This window comes from Anneissia japonica, unplaced genomic scaffold, assembly GCF_011630105.1.
Source record: "Anneissia japonica isolate Jap-2015-1 unplaced genomic scaffold, ASM1163010v1 scaffold288292_len1863012_cov191, whole genome shotgun sequence".
Classification (NCBI taxonomy): Eukaryota; Metazoa; Echinodermata; class Crinoidea; order Comatulida; family Comatulidae; genus Anneissia; species Anneissia japonica.
The window spans coordinates 1,811,691-1,835,829 of record NW_022688773.1 but is presented as its reverse complement, the minus strand read 5'-3'; the positions used below and the strand labels follow the sequence as shown (position 1 = coordinate 1,835,829).

The following is a 24,139-nucleotide window of genomic DNA, read 5'->3' as shown; positions in this document are numbered from 1 at the left end:
CTTATAGAATGTAATGATTTTGGTAATCATATATTAACCGATGTTAAATAATGTTTCTATACTTATGTTTTTGAACTATTGATAACATAACATAACATATAAAAGTGGTGGTGAAGAGAACAAAATAGAAATGATGATAGATGATAATAATAATAATAATAATAATATTAATAATAATAATAATAATAAAATTAATCATTAAATTTCAATAGGTATTCAAACCAAATGCACTGCACGATATTGACCTACCATCATTCAATTGCTAATTTCAAATAAGTTACCGATTTCTAATGAGATAATTAAAGTTCATTTTCTGTTGATATAAAAACTGCTTATATAGGCCTACTTACTTAATTGACTGCACTAATTTAAGAGGGAATTAACATGACAGAACGGTATTATTTTTCAATTATTTCGTTTATAGTACCGAGCGTTGCTCAAAACATTTAAATTCAATTCAAAAATTGTAGGCCTAATGGTTGTAGTAGTCCGACTTACTAAATCAGGTTAACATGATTTTTTTTTTGGTTAAACTGTCTTGGACATAACTTACCACTACGTTTTCTACCAATAGAAGAGCACATTGTGATACAATTCCTGTTAACGATACCACCACATAAACGATCCTTGCAAGAAATGGCCTCTGGTATATAGACAAAATAGACAAAGACAAAATTAGGCCTGTGGTATTCTGTAATTCTATACATTTTTCACTAGGACAAAGACATAATACGCAATTAATTTGAAAATGATATTAAACTTTATATTATGAGAGGAAAACCATTCCTCCTCAACACACAGAACTTTATCACAGTAATACAACTTCAGTGTTTCTTCAATGTTTATTAAAGATCATGTCATTTCCAATTTTCATATTTAATACGTTAAGAAAGCTATGTTCTTGTGTGAAACATCCAATGAGTATGTAGACCTACCAGACTGGCATCATGGCACATTGAGAGGACAACCGAATGGTTAGGTAGCAGGGAAGTCTTGGTGGGACTACAACAGGATTTTGTTTTCTAAATAAACTTAATCTGTTTTGGTTTTTCCGTAATAAATTGACCATTATTAAATATTCCATTATTTTCTTGGCTGAACATGAATGAAATTCGATTTTATATTATTGACCTAATATTATTATAATATGATTTGAATTATTTGCATAGTATGCAATAAATTGAGAAAATTTTAAAAGAAACATTTGTAAAAATAACTGGACAAAAAATAACTGATGTGAAATTAATATTTATAAGCGTTGGAATTTCCTAAACTTAAGCTGTAAGCCCTTTCGGTTGTGAAAACTTTAAGGTTCACAGCCCAGGCTAGGCCTATTATTAACATTATTCTTTATAATAACCAATTTTGACAGAATGAGAACTGAATATTATAAAACAGGGAATAATCGGTACATACTATAACATACAAAACATTGAGAAACACTATCAATAGGCCTATTACAAACTTTAAAAAAAAATATGAACGTGGAAAAATTCTTGTAAGTAAATCATTAAATATACAGAAACCAGATGAAACTATTTGAACTTACAAAAATAATATAAGAGATGTAAGTTTATTAGTATTAAAAACTGCATCAAAAGACATACTGATACAAAGTACAAGCAAGCAAAGCAGCGGAACGCAAGGGGATATTTTCACAGTGGTTATCGTTCTTCAACTCAATCATGGAGAGTTTAATCAGAAGAAAAGTGAGCTTCTTTTGGGCTATGTTTAATTTATATAGGCCTATAGGCCTACTTAATCTGCAAGTTGTGCGGCAATTATTCATATTATGTGCACATTTGCTTTGTTTCATTTATGGGCAGGGGGGCGGATCCAGAGATGTCCGAAATTATTGGTTAGCCATTCTTTAAATCTTTTGGGCTTTATTTGCAATAGGTGAAGTTTCATTGGGCAGATATTCGCTCCATGCCTTCTCAATCCTATACAGTAAACCGTAATATTATCTAAGAATGTTACATGATCTCTTAAGAATCTGTTTCAGTACACGGTGATCCATAAAGCAGATTAAGTTGACTCACCGAATTCCAACACTGGTCCTACAAATGCCATATTGAATCCTCTTAAGAAAACACAGCACACTAGCAGTTTAAATGATCTTTTTAACGATAGTATTGGTGCTTTCTTCAGAATTCCGATCTTTATTAATGATAATTTACGTTAAAATGTTTTTTTGATCAATAAATAGAAGAGGTACACTTCACGATCGATGCTGATGGTCCCAGATATTGACGATAAGCTAAGTGAAATTTATAGAATCTGACATATTTTTTATTAAATTTGAGTTTATTGTTCGTCGACAAGTAATCCAGAAAAAAAGAGTACCCATGCTGGTACTCTACCTGGTAATAACATTGCAGACCATATCAAGAAAGACGAAGAAAGTAAACATTAGTTTTTAAAATGTAAGTTAATAATAGGCCTACTTACTTGTTTGTAGAACGATCATTGCGAAGATTAAGATAAATATACAACGAAGAAACATTCTAAAATTCCGAAGATCCCACAAAAATCACAGCAGTTGACGCACGAAAGTTAACATCTACTGTACTGAAAAGGAACAATCGGTATTTTACTTTTATAATATAGGAAAATTCAAATTTCTTTGAATAGATTAATAAGCGATTTATTCTGGTTAATTTCAACTGCAGGCGATTTAATTGCGCAGTTGTCATTGTACACTACTTCATGAATTTATTTCCTTATTCATAGTAACAACGCAAATTACTTACAGGGTTTGAGTCCATTATAATTTATAGGGATTTGAACAGCAATTATTCTGTGATAATAATAGAACATTAAATTATGTGTCCCATCGAGTAATACAATGTTAGTATATAGAAAGATAGGTCGATTGATATCTACGTAGGCCTAAATCAGGACTGGGCATCCTTGTGTTTGTTTAACTGTAGGCATACGGGATAATATCAACAAAGTCAACATTGGATTTCTCATTTAAAGGTGTTTAAAAGAATCAAATAAGTCATCAACTTCGATTGTGATCAAAATCAAATTATCTAACCTCTAATTTGCATAATCTACCACAAGTTAACGAGTGCGTCGGAGAGCAATTAATACGACTGTATTATTGTTGGACGTCTCCAAGGTATTCGACGTAGATCACAACACTATGCCTTAATCTTTGACGATGTGCCTCAGCGGACAATTCTATATTAATGTTTGTAACTAAACTACGCCAAATATTTATTGTGCGTTGGATGGTAATGGCGATGTGAGGGTGAAAGCCTGGATGTATACGTTGACGACATTAATACGAATGAAAGCCTCACGTCAGACCATCGCACCATCTTATCGTTTGTCGTCCTACTTTTTTACGGTGGGAGGCGGAGTGGTCAGTCATTATTTTAGTTCACTTATTAAGACACCTATATCGCCAAAAACAGTGAACTTAATCACTATTCAAAGTGGCAATCCCGTCACAAGAAAAACATACACACAAGAGCTGATGCTCTTCATAGTATCTCATTTTAAGGCTTAAGTATTGGAGTCATTTTGGTCATGAAAAAAAAAAATTCCTGTAACAGGAATTGATCCCAGGACCAGAGAATTGGAAAGCAATCATCTTAACCGCCAGCTATTCAACTTCACTCTTAAATTGCTCACCTCAATTTAGGTTTTTAATCTTTGGCGCTAATGCACTTTAATACTCCACTCTAACCTTAACCAGAACTTCAGTATCGCTATCTCAATCTTAATGTAGGGTAGAGAACTAAAGTGCATTAGCGCATAATTTGTCGATGATAGATATTGCTTATACTGTACCTTGGATAACTCTGCCCGTTCTGCGGGGCCGTCCTCGAATATGTACCTCCTGTTCAGCACCAGGATATCACACCGACCCAACTACCAAACTTTAACAATTCAAAGGTATTGTCTGCCGTTGTATCATTGGGAAAAGGACTTAAGTTCTTCGTCGACTTCTAGCGAGCTGGGCTAGCCTGAAGGGACATTTCGCATGCTATACAATAAAAACATCTAAACTCTTCACAATTTAAATTGATTTTTACCAATAAAAAGCTCCCCATGCTCTTTAAAAAGATTTTCCGGTAACCTTCCAAAATGTAAACTTTCCCATAAAAACCTCAATCCAGAAAAATCAACCCCTTCATACAACTGATATATCACATAGTGGAGGCGTTAGTCCAGAATGGAATGGTAGGCTCAATCAGATGTTATACATAAATAGCTAAAAATAAACAATTTATGTTACGTTCGTATCGAGCGCAATATGATAACATCATTCAATTCGATCATAACATCATTCATTTATATTTTAATACATGTTTAGACTAATTTCTCTATCTTTATCGATGTTTGACTTAAAATAAATAAAATATAGTGTGATATTCCTATCTGCACGTTTGTGCATATATATTAGAATTACTGCCTTTGAGATATGTATTGCTAAATGAAGAGTTAAAGTTGATATTGGATGTGCCATAGATACTTTCCATCATTGCATACGGTACTTTTTTAAGAATATAGTTTTAGTAATTTACTCGTAGGCTAAATAATTTTCACAAATATGACTATAATGCAATGGGTTGAGGGCAAGATAATGATGGGATTTTGGCGAGAGATGTTTATCATCATCACATCATAATAATCATCATCGTCATCATTACATCACAATTTTCATTATCGAAACTGCTATTCTCATCATCATTATCATCATCATCATCATCATTAGATTTGGAATGATTTTTCGGTAGTGATATTAAATTAAAGTGTAAGAGAACCTGTTCTTTATGTTATGCCGGCCGTATTATAATACAACTTCAATGTCGAATTCAGTATTCATACCGTAACTATTGAATTTTACATTCATACACATTGTAAAATGATTTACCATATTTCACACGAGGCCTGGACACATCCCTGTCATTATTGCAAAGCGAAGTGACACAAAAAGCACAACAATACATTCCTTTACGCTTTGGTACAGTACAGAATTCTCGCTTTATTTGCATGTCGTATTTATCTCAAAAGGTGATTGGAATAAATAATAAACACTCACATTACAAACACACTGGCATTAGTACAAACGTCTAAAAATATAAAATATAAAAAATAAAATAAATGTTTGAAATGATCTATATACTTCTGTATAAACACTGATCCATAAGGCACGTACGGACGGTACAAGTCATGCTTTCTTCTTAATTCAAATAAAACTTTGCTTTTTCTAAATTTCTTATTTTCTAGACTCGGCATATCATTTGCACGTGTATATCTTTAAACACATCAGTCATTTTGACAAATACAATATATAAATAAAATAATACCTACATATTAATAACAACTTAAAGTAATATAAAGGTTAAGCCTAATAAACTTCATCCCTTTTAAAGTGTTTATATCAGGCCTACATGTAGTCTAGTTTCTATTAGATAGTGGGCAATTATATATCAACTTTATATATGGAAAATTCTGAGCCTCTCATCGTCGTTTTCATTCGTTGGAATTAGCATAACACACATTCAACTTACAGTCTTTACTAATCCGCCAGCGATTAGCAATTTCTTTAAGTATCCTTATCAATATTATGATTATATATATATATTTTTTTTTTTTTTATTTTGGTTTCATCTTGTAAAAAAATTATATACAGTATAACGTAACCTAAATTCATTATTGTATTATTGTGCAATACATAAGGCTTCTCAGTAAATTATAACTTTCTATATTTTCATATCTACCGGACAAATGTATTGGCAAGAATTCACAAAAAAAAATCGCTTTAACTTTATACAGGTACTATTCATATTAAATGTACAAACAGGTAATAATAATTTAACAAGTTATGGATACAAGTTCGGTGTTCGTATTGGCTATTGCAGTTTTTTTCTTCAGGGAGCTGTTCGGCCCACTCATACGGTGGTTATGTAGGTTTCGTAAACTTCAGGCCCACTGCTAATGCCCGGGAAGGTATAGACGATTGGTGATTCTGTTGAGCCTTCGTAAAGTTTACTTTTGGCATTGCGTCTCATCTTTGCAAGTACTGTTGCAATTATAAACGCTAATATACACAAAGAACCACAGAAGTAAAATGTTGCAACGTATGATCCTGTAGCGTCTGAAATAGCACCTATAAGGAAAATAAAATAACGATAATTATGTATTCATAAATAATGGCGAATAATATACACTTATAATATTGAGTGATCTACATTATTATCGATTAGGAGATTGACGATAAAAAATGTATTTATCAGTGACTGCGATGATGGTAATGGTAATGGTGATATAATGATCATGAATATGATTACGCTTATGATGATGAAGTGGAAAGTTAACTTACCACCAACAGGAGCAGCGAATAGACCACCAAGTCCAAATGCAAAGAAGACACTTGTTGTTGATTCGTCTGAGTTTTCCGCGCCAAATACCTCAACCCCGACGGACACAATCATGCCAAATAAGCTACCTCTTCCGAAATTAATAACTGTAAGAAAAGTAGAGTTGTATACAATATCGGTAACATGCATATTAAAGATTCAGGAACGATAAGCGCTTATTTTGTAGTGTTTAAGGGCCCAGTTGGGATGATGCCGGGAGTCCAAGTCCGCGATCAAAGGTCAAGCCCTGCAAATACAAGGACTTGGCCTTCGACTTAACACAATTTTCATAAAGCCCCATGATGTGATCAGGGGCGAATCAAGAGATGTCCGAAAAGGGGGGGGGGGGCGAAAGTGGGCCGATTGAGATAACACCACCCCAGGGTGTTCCGGGGGCATGCCAAGCGAAATTTTTGTTTTCTAGACAACCGAAAATAACCTCCGAGACGTTTTTTCTTTATTTTTTTAAAAATAAAACGAAGATGATAATTGAGAACCCCTGATGCTCTACATCGATACCGTAATGTACAAGGTTCGTAACTTGAAGATTAGATAGGCCACGGTAAATGTCATCATTTACGTATAAACTGTTGACGGTACGGTCTTCTTAAAATAATAATATTCAGTGGAAGAAATTCGACTATACTAATTGCTTATTATGACAGGCCTATGTCGTATTAAATGAGTTATACTTACGCAATAACAATGAAATAAGAAGAACTACGCTGTCGGACGCAACCACTAAGAAAAAGAAAGGAACTCCGGCAATGAGGCAAGCTATACTGAAGTAAGTTGTCCTGGAAAACGGAAGACGCTCAACGGCTGCCGACACAAACACCCTTGCAACCAGATCACCTATTCCCATTACACTCAATACGAGAACTTGTTTATCTTCACTCAGCGAGGTCTCTGATAGAAAACTTCCCTAAAACATAAGCAAAAGATTTGTTATACAGTAGTGCTGCAAAACCAAATTCACTAGCAGGCATTCGTCGCAATTAAATACAGAAAGAAAATTTCCACGCATTGCGAAATTATCAAAAGAAAAGAACGCTCAAGAAAAAAAAATAAAAAAAAATAAAATAAAAAACACATTTTTGTTAGATTCGCCATTCTGTGGTCTCATCTTAAACCCATTATAGCTAGCTAGTTTTACCAGTCTATTAATTGATTCGTTATCGTAACGGTTTTCTTATGAACACAGACCAACCGTAACAAATACTTATATAGGCCTAAGTTTAAAAAAAATGAGTATAGCTCAACAATTTAGCCTAATATAATAATATACAGTATATTTTAATATATACAGTATATTTTAATATACTAACATTTAAAAATACTTACAATATTTGTTAAGCTCATTGTTACTCCAAGCGCCATAACAAAGAATAGAAGCTCGGTCACCCAGAATTTCATTTGTGACATAAAGTCGATGTAACGCCTGACGAAACTTTTCTGTGGTAGGTCTAACTGAATCAATTCAAGTCCCTGTTTCTCGAGCATTGCTTCCTTAGACTTCTCGCAGTCTTTCAGAGCTTCCATCGCCTTAGACTGCCGGCGTTCTTCGACCACTGTAGGTGGTACAAAAACAATGCCAAGTGTACCCGTCAAGAGCATAACTCCAGCGAAGATCCTCATTGACATTCTCCATCCAAGTTGGCCGAACAGGGTCTCCACGATCGATGGCAAAGCAATGACTCCTAAGACAAAAAGAAATATTGTACAATCAATTTATTAATTTATATTACAGCCATATAGGCCTATGACTAGTAACTGTAATCACTACAAAAAGGAGCCTATGTAGAGGCGTGTAGAAAAATAAATAATTCTGAGTGGCGGAATAAGAGGGAGGAAGAAGAAAATGTGACCCCAGTTTGAGCCTTGAACATTAAAAATACCTCATTAATACAAATGAATCCCGAAGTACCCCCTCCCACTCCCACCCCTTGTTATTTTTAAGTTGAATTTTGATTCTCGCGTGGTGCTTATTTACTTTCCGATTGTTATAGCAGAGGAAGTTTATATTATGACAGTTAAATTTCACTGTTCCCTGATTATGACGTAGATCATATCGTCAACTCGGCCTCTCAGCACGCGATCTAAGATGGTTTAATGAAGCATTAGTGCGGATTTACGGAAGTGTGCAGTTTTGCACGATTAGGATGAAATTTTGATCTAATAAGAATGCTTTTTCTGGTACGATATAGGCCTAGAGTTGGTGTTGTGTGTTTTTGTTAAATTTGAAAACAGAAAATATATGTACGTGTGTAAAATCGTAGGCTATCTAAGTTTCATTTATATTATAATGAAATAAATAAGACATGTTTACCTATACTTGCGCCAAGTTGAGCTATGCACGTAGAACTGACCGTGTGTTTCTTCGGAAAATACTTGATGATCAGCGCTAAGGCTGGCACGTGTGTGAAATTCGATCCAATTCCGTACAACACGCCGTAGGTGAAGTATAGATACGGAAGTGACGGCACAAAAGAAGATGCGAAGAGACCAGTGGAACACATGGCGACACCAAGGAGGATGACAGTACGGGTGCTGACGAATTCCAAGAGGAAGAATGACAGTGGAGATGATAAAGAGAGTAGACCAATCGCAATGGTTCCCGCCAAACCTGAAAATATGAAATAATTAAAAGTTAGTAAATCTAATTTTCTAGTAAGCTTATATTGAAATTACTAAAAAATATTGTCTAGGCATACACAATGAATGACAAAATAGAATTGTAAATAAAAAACAGTAAAATCCAACAAACACAATGATTCACTTGTATACAAACAATGTCGATATTATTATGTAAACCATTCAAAACAAATCTGTGTTTATGTTAATTCCAACCATCATTTTTTGTTTTACTGTCACAGGCCAAAACACCAGCAGAAATCAAAACACTAAACTACTAGAAGTGGATTAGTACAGTAGTAGCCTATTTTTTTGTATAGTACTCTACCGCACATGAGTATCCATGTTAGGCCTATTATTGAATGGTGGGGTAGGGAAATATGAAAGTCAGTTTCACTAGTTTGGAGATAAAGTTAATTATAAGTGTTTTAAATCCCATTAATTTTTCACTGACATAATATAGAGAGGATCAGGGATCAAAAGGATCAGGCACACCCCCCTCCCCACATTCCATGTGACAAGTCCTTTTCAACTACGCTGGTCTGCTTGGTAAAGAGGCAGAGAATATAAATCTAGGTCTATAGGCCTATACGAAGGGATTATTGGTGTTAATACTATTAACTTCCGATGTGAAATAAAGGTCGACCACCTACTGTATTGTTATTGTAATATTTAGATACCGCATTTCTGTTTTTCTTATCATTCTGGTTAGGCCTATATTTCGAAATACTTAAATCGAGTGCTGTATAATATTTATGTCGCAATGTCCATTCTAGATCCATCAACCTCTTTCGAGCTAAGCGGTATATATATATACAGCAGGAAATATAATATAGCAGGAAAGGGATTGCACAACTACAGAAGTCTTTTTAGGGAATTCTTCTCTCACATGACTCAACACAAGGGTGTATACCCACTGTGTAGCGTGATCCTCGTAAATCGGTATGTGAAGTACCGAAGTACATATTCTTCTATAAATAACTTTAACGAGCTCTCCTTCCCCGTTAGTAATCGTGAAAACCCTATTAAACACGGACAATGAAAGCTAATTCTGTTCAACCATAATATTTTACCATTGTTTGCTAATAATACAGTGCAGTACAATAATCCAGTTTATTGTTGTTTCGCAGTCTGTTTACTACCCGCTTCAAATGCCGTATGATCTATTAAAATGCGTCGAAAAGCCTCTTTGGTATACACATTTAAAATAATTAAACGATGGTCAAGGGCGCCATATTGATTATTACAATACAAATAAAAGCATTCATATAATACTAAATATTAAAAATAATTACTGGCACATTGAAAACCTAATAATAATATAATTTAATAGTAGGCCTAATAGTCATGATATAATAATCATACAATAATAATATTAATAATGATAATAATAATAATAATAATTATAATAATTTATTATTATTATTATTATTATTATTATTATTATTATTATTATAAATATGGCAACATAACTAGACGAACATGGATACTAATTCTTTATACGAAAATTCAGCAAACTGGTTTCTTTGTCCACTGAAAAAGATGTGGGAGAAAACGAGAAACGTTTTTTTTTTAATTTGGCTTCAATCACCTTATGACTGCTTATATTGCGTAACTTTTTGCTAATTCACGACCCATAGCAACACGGACAACGCTTGCGATTGGCTATCGAGAGCAATTTCTCATTTGCATAAAGCGGTTAGAACTGGACTTTATCTCATTAACCACTTCCGGATTTGTGTTGTTTATTGTTTTAGGATAAAATTTTAATAAATTATGCCAAACAAAAGCGATTACTGATTCCTAAAATATGTATACTGTATATGAAAAAGAATAAACCATGGGCAAAACTCCAAAATTAACGATGGATTTAAACCAACGTACATTTAATTCAATGTCCTTGTATTATTATAACCAGGTACGCAAAGAGTTAGAGTACCTCGTATTGACCTTTAGGACAGGTTGGTAGCTATGATTATACTTTTTAATTAAATGCATATTATTTATTTTTTAAATTTTCTTTTGTTATTTTCTAATTCTCTCATAATTTAACGTACCTTAATTGACATTTTTTAATATATCAAGTGTAACATAGACCTTACAATTATTATTATTATTATTATTATTATTATTATTATTATTATTATTATTATTATTATTATTATTATTATTATTATTATTATCATAAGAAGATATCTTAATAAATTGCTTTGTAAACATTTTGTTCATGAATAAGTTTTTGACCTATGGAATAAAGCACCAAATGTCTATATACTAAAACTATCAGATGACTAAAACGACTAACACTGCAAAATACAGATAAACAAAGAGGTATTAAGTTAATACAGGACCTTCTTGGATACACCAGGGGAGTTCTTTACTGAAAAAAGGGTAAGGGAGGAGAATACGAAGCATTGTAATCTTCATCACAAATGACAAAACCCTGAAATAAAATAATAATTAAAACAAAATTGTAAACCTACCTGTCTCTGACTTGCTGGCCTGAAATTCATCCTGGAACCAAACCATCAGCGAGTTATAGCTGTATTCGATTCCATGTAATGGAATAGTAATAATAAATGAGGACACAACTAAAACCCAGCCCCAGTGGTTGTACAATCCGTCGCGGAAGTCCATTTTTAGATGTTTTCTAGGCTACGGCACCGTTGTCAAAAATCGGATCGGAATAAGTAGGCCTATACCTCCTCGATTTGACAGAGCGAATGTCGCGCGACACGAGCCTTAAGCGAGTTGATGGTGACGAATGTGTAACAATAGCAATCAGCTGATTGCTTTTATACTCTAGCTGCTGGGGAAGCCCTTTGTATTGTGCAATCAGTCAACTGTCAGTCAATAACAAACTTCACAACAGAGCTGAGTGATGGCTCACCCTTTGGGTTATCTGGGAAGATAGACTGCTTTAATTAATTATGAAAACGTGTTTGGAAATCATGCATGTTACTTTACATGGAGCAATAATTAAACACATTTCACTAAAATAGAGATGTATCGTTCAAGTGTGGTTTTGAGCTATGTTCAGATATTTAAAAGCGAAAGCATTGTGAAATAGTTATGACGTTGGTTCTACAGCTTGTTACAACATAAATAAGCAAATAATTACTTTGTACTCTCGCTGGAAATCGAATCACTAGGCCTACTTTCGGCAACCAAGAGGGGGAATACCCCCCACTAATATTTTCCACATAAAAAAAATGATGGCATTTCGTGCCATAACCATACATTTTTCTTACCCCAGCCCCAACCATGATTGGGGGGGGGGCGAGGTGGAATAGATTCTCCATCTGTGAAAGTCCCTCCCTGAGGCCCCTCATTTCAAATTCCTGATTGGATAGGGAATGTACCGCATTTTTAAAAACAGTTAAAGGGTCCTCCAAACCTGACAGGGCTCCGGCTCCGAACCAAGGAATGCCCGCGCATGGGCCCCTGTCAATGTCTCAGGAGTAGGTTTAGGATGGTAAAAATTGTACTTTTAGGCCATAATAGGCCCCTATTAAAAACTGCATTTATTGGTTGAAATTAATATTAATAGTCTGACGACTCGGACATGGATGCATGCTTGTCCGATGGAAAAATGTCCATGGCCTTCCATGGGATACTGCCACTTGTGTCAAATAGGGCCTCAATGGGGTTGCGGCTACGGTCTTTTAAGTAGGCTTACATTAAACCATAACCATGGACCAATTAATAAACGAAAAGTCGCCGTCGCCGTTAATTTTTTATCACTCTGTTTTCATCCTATTGTTACACCCTCTCGGCGCTACTGCCGGAAGACCATCGTTCCTCCATCATGTAGTACGTCATAATAGGCGTAAAATGAAGAAATGGACGAGATATATGTATTAAAAAGGTAACCAAAAGTGAGCAGCATAAAAGGTTACAGCTTGACAGAGTGGTGCAGAGATTCGATGCCATGTTATATTTTCATGTGTGGATTAACGCCTAAACAACGGACACGCTGAAATTGGAGCGCGCGTCGGCTCTCAACTTGAGGTCGGGGTTCAAACGCTTTTTTTTACGCTTGCGCAATGTTATAAGATTCGTTGACTTTGTTTACCTCGAGGTGCTTGCCCCTTTGTCCCACTTTTAAGGAACAGACATACAATAAAACAATGGGAAACAATTAATTAATAACGTCATCCTTATGTTTAACAGAAACGAACTCGGTTGTCAATGTTGTTTTGTTGCCTATCGGTAGTGGTTAATCGGATAAATAAATTTAATAAAGTACATTAAATAAATAAATAGGAATTGTCAATTGTTCGTTGCAAACTTGGCTGAATTCTATCGAGCCCAAGCCCAAGATTTATTATTTTTATTATATTATTATTATTATTATTATTATTATTATTATTATTATTATTATTATTATTATTATTATTATTATTATTATTATTATTATCATTATTATTATTATTATTAGGCCTATTATTGTTGTTGTTGTCTGCTGTCATTAGTTAGTCATTAATAGTAATGACTAACTAATTACCACAAGATACATAAATGGTGTAACCTAATGAAAATTGATATTCGAAAAGTTTACAAATACTGGTAGCCTACGCTTTTGTATCTCCGAGAGTAATGGCATAATTTGATTTTGCTCATAATGTAATGTAATAACTTGTATTTTTTCACTATAACAATTTGGCGCCGCTTGGTAATTAACGAACTGTAAAAGACATATTTTCTAAAACAAATCCTACAAAAGTTCATAGCGCAGGATCTGAGACCCGCCGTAGGGGATAATGGCTCCAATACGAAGGTTAATTATTTTCAAATCTGTATCCGAAAATCTTAGGAAATAGGCCTAATGAATTTGTAAGTAAATCACCTTGTTATTTCATCTAGCCAAGCGGCCTTATGTCTTGTCTAATAGGCCTGCCTAAAATATACCATGCGTTTTGGGAGTCAAACGATTACATAGTATACTATGAGCAAGCTAGCTAGAATATGACGTCACTCTATATTCCGCGCAACATTTTGTCCTGTAGCGTGTGAGGAGTAATGAACTTCGCCTGCAAATGTTTCTACCATGCTGATCACAATAACATGTTCTTGCGAATCAAATCAAATTTGCTTAGCACAATCTTAACGCAGTAGGTGACAACGTCGTGGGTGCCAGCGTCGAACGTGACGTAGATGCATTAGCAACAGAATAGTGATATAACAGTAGGACCCTAAGGAAATTAATAGGCTTAGAAAACATGTGATAGGCCTTGGTAAAGGTGGGTTACTTATAAGAAGATGTAATTACAGTAGATAACAATCTAATATTCATAATGCTGTAAATATATTTAGACCAGTCTTCATTAAACTACATATTTAGACCAGTCTTTATAAAACATGCAGTGCAAATTCCTTTTTTTCTCCGGTTTATGGCCAAATTCAAGGATGACTTTTAAAGGAGGTATAAAATTAGATTTATGATTTTTAGTTATACAATCAAGTAATTCAAACCTAATCTTCTTTTTCCACTTGATAATCTCTAATTACATACCATATATTATACCTGAGGTATCAATCTTAGTTTGGCAAAAATGGAACCCATGCTACGGTATGCTAGTAGTTACATTTGACAACAAAAAGAGAAATCGATATTTTCTTTTAACCTTCTTAAATTTGTTGGATAGCATTATAATCTGTTTTAAGCTATTCCTCCTTCGTGTAATCATGGTGTAATCCTATACCAGTGCCATGGTATTGCATTGTTAAATAAATCTGTTTCTCTGGGTCTGCACGTTCAGTCGTAACCTAAAAACGCGTTTCAAATTCTTGTTGCTTTCAGAGTGTTTTTAATCTATAATAGCGTTATATTTATTTAAAAAAAAAACATCTATGCATATTTTAAATTTATAGTCTTGATAGGCCTAGTCAATAGACATTGGAATATGACGCACATAGGCCTAGGCTGTGATTATGATGCGCTTTAAGGTTTCATATTCGTGGCTAAGATGGAATTTACTATGCACTCGAGTAAGTCAAGATTGATCTCTTCGTAGGCCTATAGATAAGTCTATGTGCATTAATTGTTGCAACAGGTACAGTACATAGGAAGTTTTAAACGCGGGAACATCTTAAAGGGACCCTGCAAGACAAAAAAAATCGATACAAATATTTAATTTGCCATGCCATTACTTTGGGTGGTTTTTGAGACCAATTTTTTTGTCCACCATTAGGGCAAATAATTCATGATGAGTTCGCTGTTGTTAAAGGTAAAGGAAAATTTGGAGCATAAAGTCTGAGATAAGGGTTCTCCAGTAGCACACTTGCTATGAAATATATTCCTGTGTAATGCAAAACATTTCCCTGGAAAATACGGAAGTGGAATTTCAATAGCTCCGGCTATCCTTTATTGTTTCAGTTTTTTTTTTTTGTTGTTACATAATATTCAACAGTTCATTTCAGTTCAATAAACGAGTTATGACGTCATGTTATACGATGAAAAACATTTTCAAGGTACTGTCAACGACATAATCATAATTCTGAACGAGTTAGTCGAGGACATGAAAGTAAACAATTCAAGATTTGCATATAATGGAATCAGTATCGAACGATTCATTTACGCCATCTGTATCGTCAATTTGATTGGTTCACATCGGCTTGGCAACAATTATGTGCCACAACACAAAGAAAATTATTCAAAACACCATGGCCAAGTATATCAACGCCGCATGAACCTGAAAATGAGCCCTAACTTGAGCTTTGAGCTCCATAGAACACGAAGTCACCTTTGCCTTAGGTGTCCGAAAGACGATATACAAAAACAACTAAATTTATTATGATGTATCAGATATGCCGTGTACCGTATCTATAATTTTCTAACAATAAATGTCCTCAGAACAAGTGCAGTCCTATTTTTGAAAAATATAAAAGCATGAAATATAATAATAAAACAAACTTCTGAGTTTATAGTAGGCTACTGGTCTCCCTCCAAATACAATTTAAGTCCACTTTAGGAATGGAGAATTGTATATACTTGACATAAATATGATCAAAACAACCCCTTAAAAAGTCAAGAGTAGGCCTAGTCACAGCAATGGCATCGTATAGGCCTACAATGGACAAAAAAACCACGATTAGCCGTTAGTTGGTAATAAACAATGCTTTACATTATTGAAGTTCTGTAATTAGATGACTCAGTCTACTCATTTATTTACTTAATTTTATGACATCAGTAATTTTTGCATATTAACAGTACGGGCAAAACTTACATACAGCACGCTTTAAAAAAGGATTAGGTCTATGTGTAGAACAACTATTTGGATTTCTTCGGTCATCCTGCACAATATCTAAATAGCCCAATAATATATCAAAACAATGGACCAAAGATCGATACAAGGTGCCTTGGATGATCGATCTGCTGATTTATGAAGATGAAGCCTTAATTGTGTTTCATCAAGACCTATTTCCATATTAATAAGGCACTTACATTTACACACACTTTAAAGGCAAGTCATTTTGGTTTTCTCATCCTGCATAATATATGATACCCAAATATCCAATACAACTAAGCTTAATCCATCAAAACAATCGAGCAAAGGTCAATGCGATGAGGTGCCTGGGAAGATCGATCAGCTGACTTAGTATTGTTTTCATCAAGACCGTGAACTCAAAAGCTATGGTATTACCACTGGACACTTGACGCTTGCGAATGTCTTTGGTTTGCAGATTCTCGAACTTCAAAAGTAGGACTATTTATGCTTTTGTAGGCCTATATGTGATGGAAATAAATTTGCATAAAAGAAATACCGTACACATACACCAATACACCGACAATATAGCCTCACTGTACACAGAATTTACGACATTTTTCATTTATCAATCATCATAAAAGCACATCAGTTCAACAGAGCATTATTTCTAAACTCACGCTAATTAAGATCGACGTGCACCTGCGATTTACTATTCTTAGTACCTGGGCAAAACATTGTTACATTCATAACTGTATGATGGTATAATACCATGATGGTATCTGTAAGCCTCCTAGGAACAATGTGTCTATAGAAAGGTATTTAATTAATTGAACAAATCTAAGTCTTTGCTTCTGATATCGAGAGGTGGGTGGGCGTGGGATGGGATGGGGGGTTGTGGGCGAGACAAGTTCGGGTCGTCAGAGGTTGGTTTGTTGAAACCAACTGACCAATGTCGGAATTAGAAATATATATATACTACATACTATCATGTAGGGCTTATTATTAATTTATTAATCAAAGATGGTATGATTTGCACGATAAGGGTTGATAAAAGAGGGGTCAAGAATGAATGACCACCTGCAAAGAAAATATTTACCAAGATCCAAATTGATAATAATGGCCAGTTCCACTATTCAGTAAAACAAACATGGCTACTCCTGTAGATGATTATGATGATGATATTAATAACAATAATAATAATAATAATAATAATAATAATTATTATTATTATTATTATTATTAGGCCTATTATTATTATTATTATTATTATTATTATTATTATTATTATTATTATTAGTAGTAGTAGTAATAGTAGTAGTAGTAGTAGTAGTAGTAGTAGTAGTAGTAGTAGTAGTAGTAGTAGTAGTAGTATTAATAATAATATTACGTCAATAATTATGTCAATGATAAAGATGATGATTATGGTAATGATGATATGCTCGGATGATGATTATAATAATGATGTTGACGTTCAAAACATACGATCTCTGAGATGGATGTTTGACAAGTAATTAATTTAATTTGTAAAATAAAAATTATTTGTCAAATACATAATTAAATAGTTATTTTGGCTAATTTCAGAGCGGAAACTGTATTGTAAAACGAGGAAAAACATTATATCCATGCCACCTCATTTTAGATTTTGAATATATAAGAACTGGCAATACTCGGACGAAAACATGCCAATATTTTAATACATTATTAATAGTCTATCAATGTTCATGCGTGTGTTAATAAAAGCATACATCATGATGTGTGTGTGTGCAATCGTGTATACTTCCACTATGTACTGGCCCTACTAAGTGTCCCACGTAATGTGTCAAGATTCAAGATTTACATACACTGTAAAAACGGCGTGGAGCATTTAAACGCAAAGCTCCACACAATGTTGTCCCTTTTTTGGTGACACCTTTAAAAGCTAAACGTGTTTAGGCCAGGTCTAATCTGTTTAGGTTTCTGACGTGTTTAGCATCAGGCCTATCATGATGTAAAATATCTAAGCACATTTAATGCTAAACACGTCAAGATCCTAAATACATTAAGCTATATCTAAACACGTTTAGCTTTTAAACGTATCACCAAAAACGGTAGAGCAATGCGTGGAGCTTTGTGTTTAAATCCTCCACGCTGATTTTACAGTGTACATTTATCTATTGTAAAAGGAAGGGACATAAGAAGAAAAAGAAGAAATGAGAAGAAGAGAAGATGACGAAGAAGAGAAGAAAAAGAAAAAGTATAAGAAAAGAAGAAAACTGAAGACAAAGAAGAAGACTGGAGAAGAAGACTGAAGAAGAAAAGGAGACGAAGAAGACTAAAGAGAAGAAAAAGACTGAAGAAGAAGAGGAAGAGGAAGAAAGAAGAAGAAAAAGAAGAAGACAACCATATAGGCCTAATATATTTATTCCAGTTTAACGTATTTTTTTAATAGGCCTATATAACGTGTGCGCTTTGTATCCATTCATACAGGATGAAACACAGTTCAAAATCAACCCGGTTAGTCACTTTTGTTTTCATGATGTTTGGATTCTCAGGCATTCAACTGGAAACAGGAAACAATCAGGAGGCGTTCCCAATAGAGGAAGATGGTTATTACAAAGACAACAAACAAGAATATCAGTCGGTTTTCGCTGTATTTCTTGTTTTGTTTGTGGGAATTTCTTATTTAATTAAATTTCCTGCATTGAGTTTAATAGAATAAGAACGGAATAAAGTTTCATATAATGATTTAGTTTAGTTTTGTTTAGTATATAATATATTTGAAAACAGGATGAAACACTTGAGAAAATTATTATGATTGCATCGAAATATTGTAGAATTTATTTCGTTCTATGAGAACAACGAACTATAATTCTGCCAAGAGTAATTTTGCCGTGTGTACATTGATTCTGTCGGTTTGTAAACATTAGGTTGTGTAATTCGTTTACGGTCACTGAGTACAGGGGAGAATACATTAGCTGGAGTTGCACACTGCTGATAGAAGAGGGGTCGGAGTACTTGGTCTCCCGTCGGGAATCTGTCCGTATCTGTCGGTGAAAGCTTTCATCACCCGTGGAGTTTTGACTGTACAACTTGATACGCTATTTAAACCCAACCTCTACCTGCCCCGGGCACTGCCCCAACAGGGACGGCCATTCCCAAGAGAGTCTCCCTCGATATACGCCATAAAATCACTACCGTACGGCGCATAGAATTATCAATGGATCCCGGGGCTCCGCTCCTTGGCTTTATCTGCCCCAGTTGGTCCCTGGCTACCAGCCCTTGTTTTCGCTCGCGTCCTCCAAATGAGGGCCCTAGTAGATATCCAAATTATATCAACTACCGGTACCAGTTGAGTAAGTATTAGGCCAAAAGAAGGTCGATGCGCAAAACACTTTTAATAGGCCTAATGATTTTTTTTTCAGCAACCAACTTGTAATGAAATTTGAATGATAATCCACTCAAGTCCCCAGTTTAACCAGGGAGTTGTTACACTGAAACCAAAGCAATTGTTGTCGATTTCATGGTCAAGGGTATGGATGTATTTAATCATCGTAGATTTGCGATCTCTGCCAAAAAAAACAAAAGCCACACACGCACACAATCTTATATAATGATTACTGCTTCTTTATATCTAAATATTTGTCTGGTGTTGGTGTTAAGTGTTTGTTGGTAAACCATAGGCCTACAGTATATACAGTAGTGTCTGTGGTAAGCGAGTCCTGAGCTTCATCATTTGATAAAAAGGATAAAAATGGGTGGATTTTATTACATTAAAAAAATGGTTGAATGACTGATTGGTTCGAAATGCTCAGTACTTAGATTGTTGTTTACAACAATCATGCTGAGAGTTGGCTTGAGTTTTGGAAAAAGTAATACTGTACTGACAAGTCAAGTGAAAAAGCACATCATCTGTTTGAACTATTGTTATTATTTATTGTTATTTTTATAAACTGTATTTTGTTAGTTCAAATATTGAAACGAATATATGCATTTACTGAAGTTTTGTTATTATTCATTATTTTTTTACAAACATAATATAGCTCTAAGCTTACGATCCTGTTTATAAGTTACAGTATTCTATGTTTTTCTCAGCATTGTTTGGTTGTCAAGCCTCTTCATATTGGCGTCATCAGATATACTCTCTACAGTACGGTACCGTACGTAGTCTATCAACAGCGAGTAGTCTGTATACTATACAGTAATCCTCCATACGTAACTTAATGCGTTTAAAACCATCTACTAGTTTAATCCTAAATAATGACTTGATACCGCAATACCATTACATTTCTTACAGTTAAATGTCTACGTTCAGATGAAACGTTCAGATGAAAGTAATCACATCAAATAATTATTGCATTTATGAATATACGACACAATGTGAGCGTGTCTCGTGTTCAGTTTCCATCATCTACTATAGATTCTGCTCTATCCACATTACAGTATCACCCCGAGTATCACATTTGTATATAACAACTACCTGTTATTTCCTCATAATATGAAAATGATGTGACATCACAATGCCCATTGTGGGTGTAACATGACGTGATCATTTCCAATGGGTAATTTCACACCAGATTATCCCATAAAATGTTATGTATACTCAAGCATGGTTAAGTCTGTGTGGACAGCTTCACTGCTGACAGCCAACCAGTTAACATGGCCGTGCGCACCAGGGAGCAGGCATGCAGGTGTTATTTAGTTTTGATTTTATGTTAAACCAAGTGACATTTTTAAACTTTTAACTTGTTATTTAGTTTTATATTTGTGTTTTTTTTTAATTATTCAAATAATTAAAGGGTGAATGAATGAATTAGGCAAGACACTTTATCTGCATTTGTCTCTCTTCACCTAAGAGTATAAACGGATACCTGGTAGGAGGTAAATGATTCGGAATTAAATTAGTAGTGCCTGATTACACGCAACTAGGAATACTCCCCCAGGGAGCGGAGGAGTTTGCACTCTGTGTATTATTGATTCTGTATCCAATGACCAGGGGGGAAAGGCGCTGTGGACTCCGGTAAAGATCGCTATATAAATGCTAAAATAATAATTATGATTGAATAAATAAATGAATGAATGAAGTTGATCGATGATTGGATGGATAGAATGAATGAATGAATGAAGAATTTATATGAATGAATACGAATGAATGAATGAATGAATGAATGAATGAATGACGAATGAACAAATGTATAAACGAATTATTGTATGAGTGAATGAATGGACAAACTCCATAATTATGAATGACGAATGAACAGATGTATACATTAATTGTTGTATGAGTGAGTGAATGGACAGACTCTTTAATTATGAATGACGAATGAAGAGATGTATAAATTAATCATTGTATGAGTGAATGAATGAATGGACAAACTCCAAAAAAATGAAAACAAAAGGACAATTTAAAAACACAGCATGGTTAGGCCTCCCTATACGAGGTTGTACCGACAATCGAAATCTGATATAAGATAAACATGGTTCAATCATGGACCTGTTGATTAATAGGTCCAGGACGTATGCCTTTATAGCCTATAACTGAAGGTTATCAAATACAGCAGAGCCCCTATGGGACACCCTCTGGATCAAACAAATTGTCCCATTAATAGGGGTGTCCCCTGAATAGGGTACCCCTATTAGGGGACACTAACCAATAATGTGAAATTTTCCCCATAAAAGGGGTTTTTGGCATATTTTCTTACAATGATGACATAGATTCTTTATAATTTTATTTTAATCGGCCAAGAATAAGCTACAGTTGAATTATACCTAATTTATAACACTAATTTGCAATACAAAAACAATCTATGATATGACCAACAGAACTAAGGGGTTGGTCGTAGTGTTAAAATATATATTTCCCCTCGTTTCACAGAAAAATGTCCCCTTAATAGAGGTGTCCCCTTAATAGGTATTGGCTGTAGTGTTAAAAGATAGGCCTATATTTCCCATCGTTTCACAGAAAAGTTTCCCCTTAATAGGGGTGTCCCTGAATAGAGGTGTCCCAAAGGAGGGGTTCTACTGTAATCAAATTTGCTCACCTATGTTTTTAATCGTATACCGTTAGGAATTTGCATGTATTACACGCTAGCCTATCGGTAATGAATGAAGAATTTATATGAATAATAATATGAAATGAATGAATGAATGACGAATGAACACATGCATTGAATGAATGAGTGAATGAATGGACAAACAAACTGCAAAAAATGAAAACAAAGTGACATTTAGAAAAACACAGCATGGTTAGGCCTTTCTCATAGAATCGTGGCTGCATTCTGTCTCGAGGAAAGGAAGGGATGTGCCTCGGTTAGTTTCACTGATGTCAAAACAACCCAATTAGTGATATATGTCATTAGAGTTACCAATGACTCGTCAAACAGGACCATGTTTGTGTCTGTGGCGGATTCAAGATGAAATGAGGAAAGCCGCCCACCGCACCCCCGCCCCCCACTAAATTTTTCAAAATAATCAAAAAAAAGGAGAAAGAAGGAAAAAAAGTAATAACATAGGACTAGGTCTGAGAGTGCCATTTCCCGCCATCTAGAGGTACCATAACCTAGTCTACACCCTCCATCTGTGAAATTGGTCCCTGGGTCCCCTCGTGAATGACCCATTCGTTTACTCTTCACCAATACTATTCTCTGTGGATTTTCCCCTTATGTTATACCATTACAGTCTATTTTAAATCAAATGTGTCATTTTGTTTACTTATGGTTATTTCTATCGCATTTGCATTTTTTTTCTCTAATAGGTTTAGGCCTAATGTTTTAATAGATCATACGCGTACGGTATCTTTCAATTTACTCGCTCGTGAATTGACAACTCGAAATGAATCAACATACGTTTTATTTCTTCAGAAAATGTCCTAACTGGGATAAATAAGTACATTAATTAAATAATTAATTTTAAAACATAGTTGAACTTTTTATTTCATATATCTGTGCCATAAAATACGAATACAATTTACTAGTTGTTTCTACCAATAGCTACAGTATACCCGGTCACTCGGTAAAGGTTTTGACAGTATACGGAAGGTATGGGCCTATTTATAGATCATTGCTCAACGATGTGAAAGGTGTGTGTGTTGGACTGGCATTTCGAAAACCAGGAACTGCAGGTGATTGCGATTTCGAAATGCTGATTCCGGTTAAGTTAAAGTAAATAATTTATCAGTTACATCCTCGAAACACCAACATATATAAAGTGAAAATGTTAATAAAAAATAATAATATAATGATAATAATAATTATATTTTCACTTCAATAATAATAATTATAATGCATAGACCTAGGCCTATATAATGAGAATAATAATGAACTCTATGTATGTATAGGGACCGTAACATGTGCTCTATACCCACCCCAATCCTTTCAGATGGTGACGAAAAGTCGTAATAGTTTGTAGTTTAAATTAGATAATATTAATAATAAAGATGATGATGATGATGATGATGATGATGATGATGATGATGATGATGATGATGATGATGATGATGATGATGATGATGATAATAATAATAATAAGAAAAAGTGGCGTGAGTTTAAGGACGAATAGTCACGGGAAGCCTAGAATAGTTGTTTTTAAATATTCAGTCACCATTGTGAAAGAAATGATTAGGGAAAGCAGTGGGCGTTGAACTGACTACAAGAGTAATTTAATTGAATATGCAATTACATCAATTAGGCCTAATAATAATTATGAATAATTAATAATTGCAACTTTTAAATATAGTAATGCCAATCACGTTATTACTGTATAAATTTCCTTACATAAATAGAATTAACAGATTGTAAACAGCATTTGATAAATAATATTAATAGTGCGTTAAGACGGGCACTCACTGCGCTCGAGGTCGTCGGTCTACGAGATTCTACGGAGAACGCAACGCCACGATACGCGCGCAACGGATCGTTTTTAATGACGATCCGTTCAGAC

At 34.4% G+C, this 24,139-nt stretch overlaps 1 protein-coding gene across 1 annotated transcript; it reads right to left on the bottom strand.

Annotated features, from left to right (window-relative positions):
* Positions 1-4,970: 4,970 nt before the first annotated feature.
* LOC117123518 (monocarboxylate transporter 12-like) lies at positions 4,971-11,790 on the bottom strand. Its single transcript, XM_033269473.1, has 6 exons — positions 11,498-11,790; positions 8,710-9,006; positions 7,725-8,080; positions 7,077-7,305; positions 6,344-6,487; positions 4,971-6,130 (listed from the first exon to the last, which is right to left on the bottom strand). Exons 1-6 carry the CDS (start codon positions 11,649-11,651, stop codon positions 5,913-5,915), a joined length of 1,398 nt encoding a protein of 465 aa, XP_033125364.1. The 5' UTR covers positions 11,652-11,790; the 3' UTR covers positions 4,971-5,912.
* Between the last annotated feature and the right edge of the window lie 12,349 nt (positions 11,791-24,139).

Coding starts and splice junctions, on each gene's coding strand:
- LOC117123518 (XM_033269473.1), bottom strand. CDS start 11,651: ATGGACTTCCGCGACGGATTGTACAACCACTGGGGCTGGGTTTTAGTT. Junction 9,007..11,497: donor GGCCAGCAAGTCAGAGACAG/GTAGGTTTACAA, acceptor TCATATTTTCAG/GTTTGGCGGGAACCATTGCG. Junction 7,306..7,724: donor CAATGAGCTTAACAAATATT/GTAAGTATTTTT, acceptor CTTATGTTTTAG/GGAAGTTTTCTATCAGAGAC.